The following is a 7,023-nucleotide window of genomic DNA, read 5'->3' on the forward strand; positions in this document are numbered from 1 at the left end:
GCCACGCGCAGCCTCCCGCGCCAGGCGGGGGCGCCCCTCCCCAGAGAGCAGCGCAGGCCCCAGGCCGCCTGGTTGGTGAGACTGCCCAGGACCTCTGCGCGTTGGGCACCGGGGCCTGCCACGCGCAGGGCACGGACCCACCACGACTCCTGGGGCCGCCTGCCTGAGCTCTGGTGCTCGGTACCCGGAGGGGAGGCGCTGCTCCCTTCCCGGCCCCTTCACCTGGCCGCTGCTTCTCCGAAACGTTTTCTGTCGAGCGTCTCGGTCGCAGGCGACCTGAAGAGGGGGCTTCCTATAGGGAATAGGAAAGGAACTTCGGCTGAAGAAACTAGCGGTAACTTCTCGAGGTTAAAACTGACTGCTGTGGAGAGCACTCCGCCGACTGGAGCCCCAGGGAAGAAGGGGCGACTAAGAGATAAACCTTGACAAGTTAGTGAAATGTTAGTCTGAAGAGAAGAAAGTGAAAGCTATTATGCAGTGAGCAACAACGAAAACGTCACAGGGAACACCGAAGCCAGAAAAGGGCAAAGGTAGCCCTCAGGTTGGAACAGATCCAGGTTTTTACGGATGGAAGTTTTGTGGTATTTACTAGTTCTTACTCTGTAGTATAATAATATACTTAATCTGATTGCGAACTAGAAACCTTTGTCACTCAGCTGTTTTACACAGACCAGCAGCGTTGTTCCACCAGAGAGCCTGTTTAGAACTGTATAACCTGAGGCTCCATCCTACAGAATCAGACTGCATTTTAACAAGATCCTCAGGGGAATGTATACACGTATTAAAGTGTGGGAAGCACTGCTTTGACAACTGGCAGAGAGCAAATCTAGATTTGATTCTTCTTCATGTCCTGTGTTCATCTTGTACAGAGTAAGTTTTTAATGAACATTTGGGAAATGAAAGTTAGGTGAGTATTGCTTACTACATTTCTACAAGATAATGCCAACTTAGGCTTAAACACAGCCAATGATGTGGAGCCCCAGGTCCCACAAGGCTGCTCGTTCTGAATGAACACCTCTATTTGTTGAAAAGTTCATTTTTATATAAAGTTCAAAACCAACCCGTTTAAGTTTAACAAAGCCTTTGTTCTTCCCCTAATGAACTCAGTTATTCTCTGGCTCTTAACCAAAAACAGTACAGAAAAAAGTACATTTTAACTGCAATGTTTTGTTTTACATTTTTTTAAAGGTATTGATATACACGCTTATGAAGGTTTCACAAGAAAAACAATGTGATTGCTGCATTCGCCTGTATTACCAAGTCCCCCCCATACCCCATTGCAGTCACTGTCCATCAGTGTAGCAAGATGCCACTGAGTCACTACTTGTCTTCTTGTTGCTACACTGTCTTCCCCATGACCCTGCCCCCTGGACACACCATGTAAACTAATCATAATACCCCTCAATCGCCTTCTCCCATCCTCCCCACCCGCCATCCCGCACCCCTCCCCTTTGGTAACTTGCTCGTCCCTTCTTGGAGTCTATAAGTCTTAACTGCAATCTTTTGTTCTCCCCTCTGAAATCTTGACTTGTCTGGTTACCTTCTATTTGGTTACCTCCCACACCCTGCCGCCCCAGTTCCTTTCATCCTTTCCGTAGGACTCCGAAGCAAGATCAGTGCATTAAGCCTCATGTTCTATTCAGCTTTCTAACTTCAAGGTGGTTTCTCCAGCCAGATATTATGCCCCTGGTATGTATTTCCTTACAATAGTCAAGTCAGCATAGGAGAAGCAAACCAATTATTATATATTAGCCAATGGAAAGCTTAAGGAGAGAAATAAACAGTTTTTGTAAAGCTAAATAGAAATGATTTTTGGATTATCTCTGGGGGGATTATCCATGACATTGCTCTGCTCTGATAGCATTTGCAAGTCACTCAACAGTTAACTAAAAATCAACTCGGTATATTGCATGTTTTAGACGTAAGACAAAAGTAACTTGACACTGTCGGAAGGATTAATTGCTTCTCCCTAGTCCCAATTTTGTTTGTTTTCTAGACTCAAGAATGAGGTAAAGAAACAAGATCTCTTAACCTGTGTAATTTGTCCTTTGGTCTTACTGCTGTTGCCCCAACGATCTAGCTGACCTTACAGAGAAGGCAGGAAAAGAAAGAAAAGGAAAAGGAATTTGATGGTCATTCTCTTGATTTACCAGTATCTCGTATGTCACTGCCCCTGGTCTTCTCAGATCAGCCATTCTGCCTGATAAACAGAGGAACATACAGAGAGCATGGGAGGCCTCACAGCATAGTAAGCTTTTTTTGATGTACACTGCTAACATGCCCTACTGCCTCCGAGAGGTGAAGATGTGTGAATGGGGGAAGAGTAAAATGATTTTACAGACTGGATGACGGATTGGGCATCTGGAGGTTTCCATTTCCATCCCCACCTCCTGGTTGCCATCCTCATTTGTGATCAGGGATGGTTAGGACATCTCGGTGCTTTCCACTTCAAAAAACAATCCAATCTTTTTAAACAAGTTAAAACACATAGTATGCAGTTTAGTAATCCTACTTGCAGGTATTTTTTCAAGTGAAATAAAGACAGATTCACACAAAAGCCTGTACACAAATGTTTATTTGTACAAAACGTGGCTTTATTCATATGTACCCCAAAATAGAAATAACACAAATATCCTTCACCTAGTGAATCAATAAACAAAATGTGGTACAGCCATAAATGGGCTACATTCAGCAATAAAAAGAATTAAAGTATACAACAACATGGATGAATCTCAAAGGTATTATGGGAAGTGAAAAGAGCCAGACTATTGATGTGACATTCTGGAAAAAGTAAGACTACAAAGGGGCAGGAGGGACTTTGGGGAAGTTATGGACATAATAGTCCTATTTCTTGATTGTAATGGTGTTACGTGTCTGCTAAAACTTACAGAACTGTGTGCTAAAAAGTGTGAGTTTAGTATGAAAGTTATTTCAATAATAAAACAATTCTATTTAAAAAATCATTTTTAGCAAGAGGAAAGATACAAGTTTATGCACAAGAGACTACTCAACCATTGCAGAAACTGATTATTTTTAAAAATAAGCACAACTTATTTTAATTTTGTCAAGCCCCAAGTATAGTTGAAAAAATTATATATATTTGAAGTGTACAACGTGATGGTTTGATATACATAAACATTGTGAAATGATTACCACAGTCAAGTTTATAGTTACCTTTGTGTGTATGTGTGTGGTGAGATTGCTTAAGATTTGCTCTCAGCAAATTCCAAATTAACAATACAGAACTATTAACTATAGTCACCATGCTGTACATTAGATCTTCAGAACTTACTCATCTTATAACTGAAAGTTTATACCCTTTGATGAATATCTCTATGTTTCCCCCACCTTCCAGCCCCTGGCAACCACTATCCTACTCTCTGTTTCTCTGAGTTTGACTTTAAAAATATTCTACATATAAGTAATACCATACAGTATTTTTCTTTGATTTACTTCACTCAGTAGCATAATGCCCTCAAGGTCCATCTATGATGTCACAAATGGCAGGATTTTCTTATTTCTGATGGCTGAATGATACTCCATTCACATCTTCTTTATCCATTCATTTGGAGACAGACGCTTAGATAATTTCCATATCTTGGCTCTTGTGAATAATGCTGCAATGAACATGGAGTATGGCCATCTGAGATCCAGATTTCATTTCCTTTGACTATATACCCAGAGGTAGAATTACTGGATGATATAGTAGTTCTATTTTTAATTTTTTGAGGAACCTCTATGTTTTCCATAGTGGTTGTACAAATTTACATTCCCACTGTAGAGAAAATGGAAATTATGACCAGGATTCTTGCCTGGCCTTAATATTATTCATTGTGTACAGAATGAGCCTGTTGGTATATCTGTGGGCAGCAAGACGTTTACTGGGGCCAGCCAGAGCAGCTGGTCAGTCATGGATGTGTTGGGCCAGAGGAGAGGTGGAGAGGAAACACCCATTCTCTCCTCTCCTGAGTTCTTGGTATGTAGTTAGTCAGGAGTCCACCAGTCACCATAGAGACCTGTCCACAGAGTTCCTCCCAGTGCTGGGATGGGGAAGTAGAGAACAGAGAAGGGAATCCTGGATGGGGAGCCAGGGGAGAATGGAGGCTGGGGGAGGGAAGCTACAGAGCCCTGGTGCTGCTAAGCAAAAGCAGCTAAGGAGACTAAGCCACTGACAGAAGAGAGTGGAGGAGGAGGGCAGTGTGCTGGAGAAGCACAGAGCTTAGAGGGTAGGGAGAGGAAGCAGCAGGAGGGGAGAAAGTCCGAACTAGAGAGCAGGAGGGAGCAGCACCAGAGCCAGAAGAGACCGAGACCTACTGCTGTGTGAAGAATCATAGTATGAGCCCCCTTTGACACCCCAACTTGCCCTTGTCTTTATTTGGTCTCAACAAATTCATAGTGAACTTGTCCAGTTCGGGGTACCCGCTCCTCCTGAAGCAACACCCACCAACAGTGTACAAGGGTTCCCTATTCTGTACATCCTTGCCAACACTTGCTATATCTTGTCTTCTTGGTAATAGCTACTACCAAATGTGTGAGGTGATAGCTCATTGTTGTTTTGACTTGCATTTCACTCATGATTGGTGATGTTGAACATCTTTTCAGTGCCTGTTGTCCATTTGTATATCTTTGGAGAAATGTCTATTCATGTCTGTGATATTCTGATTAACAATGAGAAATATATATTTGGTCTTTGCCCCCCCCTTTCTGGAAGAGCTCCTAAAATTCTTGGAATTTCCTGAGTTTGTACTGAAGGTGTCTCTTGTTATGTTAATGAGGTGACTTTTCCACCAAACCAAAGGATGGGGCTGGTTGCCAGTGGAGCCAACCATGTGATTAGAGGGTAGAACTTTCAGTCTCACCCACCTGACACTGGGGCAAGAGAGGGCCTTGAGTGAATCAATTGCCAATGACTAGATTTAATGAATCATGCCTATGTAATGAAGCCTCCAAAAAACCAGAAAAGCACAGATTCAGAGAGCTTCCAAGCTGGCCCTTTGCCTTAAAAATCCTCAAGGTCCTTTGCCTATTTTTTAATTGGATTATTTGGTTTCTTGCTATTGAATTGCTTGGATGCCTTATATATTTTGGACATTAGCCTCTAACAGATTTATGGTTTGTAAATATTTTCTCCCATTCTATAGGTTGCCTTTTCATTTTATTGATAGTTTTCTTTGCTGTGCAGAAGCTTTTTAGTTTGATGTAGTCTAACTTGTTGATTTTTGCTTTTGATGTCAAGTCCAAAAAATCATCACTAACACCAATGTCAAAGAGTTTGTCCACTTTGTTTCCTTCTAGAAGTTTTATGGTTTCAGGTCTTTGAGTCAAATATTTAATCCATTTTGAGTTAAGTTTTTGTGAGTGGTATAAGATAAGGGTTGGGTTTTATTCCTTTTCATGTGAATATTGTTTTTCCATCACCACTTATTGAAGACTTTCCTCCCCCCATTTTGTGTTCTTGGCACTCTTGTCAGAGATAGGTTGACTGTGTATGTGTGGGTTTATTTCTGGGCTCTACATACTCCCTCATTGGTCTATGTCTCTTATGTTGGTACCATACTGTTTTGGTTAGTATAATTTGAAACCAGAAAATATAATAATTTTCAGGTTTGTTTTTCTTTCTCAGCACTTCTTCGGCTATTCAGAGTCTTTTGGGGTTTCTTATTTTTTATTTTTTAAATAGTTGCATATGACCTAAAAAGTGGTAGTGATGTTCTTACATTCTGCCCACTTAAAGAAAGAGGGACCTAATTCAAGGGTCCAGAATTTCTCCCACATATCATAATTCTGTCTTTCAGATCCCAGAGGGTTTCAAATGAATTCTATTATGTGAACCACAAAACTGCCCTGTGAGACTTACAGAACAGATGACCACATCTTATTTTATATATGAGGCTAACATTAAATATTTAGCTAGTATTTCCTGAAAGGACATCATATAGTCCACAAATTTAAAAAAATCCTTTGGAGGGCTTAGTACTTGCTGGGCCTATGCTAAGCAGCCACTGCTGTGGAGTTGCTCAAATTTTTTGAAATCTCCAAGGAAACCAGTATAAGTATAACCCCAAGTAAGTATGACCCAAAACCTGACATTTATAAATGCACAAGTATCTAAAATGACACTTAATAGCTAAACATTCACTTTGGTTTCTAATACCACTTTCTAATACAAGGAACCAGGACTCCTGAGAGAAATGACTGCTCCTAGGACTAGGTCAGGGAATATGCAACACGAGTCTGGAGCATCTTCTAGGGCCAGAAAGTGAAGAGTACTAAAAACAGAACAGTGGGGCTATGTCGAAGGGACACAGGAGCCAGTGCAACGGCTCCTAATGGCTAAAGCTAGAATAATTTGAGCAATGAAATGAATAATGCCGTATTGGATTAAATCCAAATTATAAAATAAATATCCATGAGTCCATACTGATATAAATAAAGGATTGAATAAACTGATAAATGGGGGGAGGGGGAGAATTCTTCCCATGCAAAAGAATACCAAAAATTTTATATAGATTCTCTGCTCTGAAGAAGATGGAACATAGCCCTTCACTCCTTACATGTGGACTGAGCATAGTAATTTCCTTCCAAAGAGTAGAGTATGGAAAGGGGGGAAAATTAAAAACTCTACAGTGGAGAAACTTGACAAGTACTACCTCAGCCAGGTGATGAAGGTTAACATCATTAGTGATAAGTTTTAATAGCATGTACCTTTGATATGTGATGAGAATAACACTTTGTGGTTTTCCTCCTGAAAACCTATAACCTGAGCCTAATTATGAGAAAAATATCAGACAATCACAAATTAAAGGATATCCTACAAAATATTTATCCAATACTTCTCAAAACTGTCAAGATCATCAAAAACAAGGAAAATCTGCAAAATGTAAAGGATCCTAATGATGAGGAGTAGTATGGTATCTGGAGTGTGATCCTGTGACAGGGAAAGAATATGAAGTATAGACTAAATAAATCAGAATAAAATATGAAGCTTAGTTCTTTTTAGAAGTTGTCCAGTGATTTTTTTTG

The 7,023-nt window shown here is 40.7% G+C and overlaps 1 protein-coding gene across 1 annotated transcript in view; it reads left to right on the forward strand.

The window, feature by feature from the left end:
* Positions 1–126: 126 nt before the first annotated feature.
* Positions 127–7,023, forward strand: part of CHD1L (chromodomain helicase DNA binding protein 1 like) — a 121,412-nt gene continuing 114,515 nt past the window's right edge. Inside the window, exon 1 of the mRNA XM_073234517.1 lies at positions 127–870. Within this exon, the coding sequence (XP_073090618.1) occupies positions 846–870 (25 nt within the window). The 5' untranslated portion in view covers positions 127–845. The remainder of the gene's footprint in view (positions 871–7,023) is intronic.

Source organism: Manis javanica, chromosome 4, assembly GCF_040802235.1.
Source record: "Manis javanica isolate MJ-LG chromosome 4, MJ_LKY, whole genome shotgun sequence".
Taxonomy (NCBI): Eukaryota; Metazoa; Chordata; class Mammalia; order Pholidota; family Manidae; genus Manis; species Manis javanica.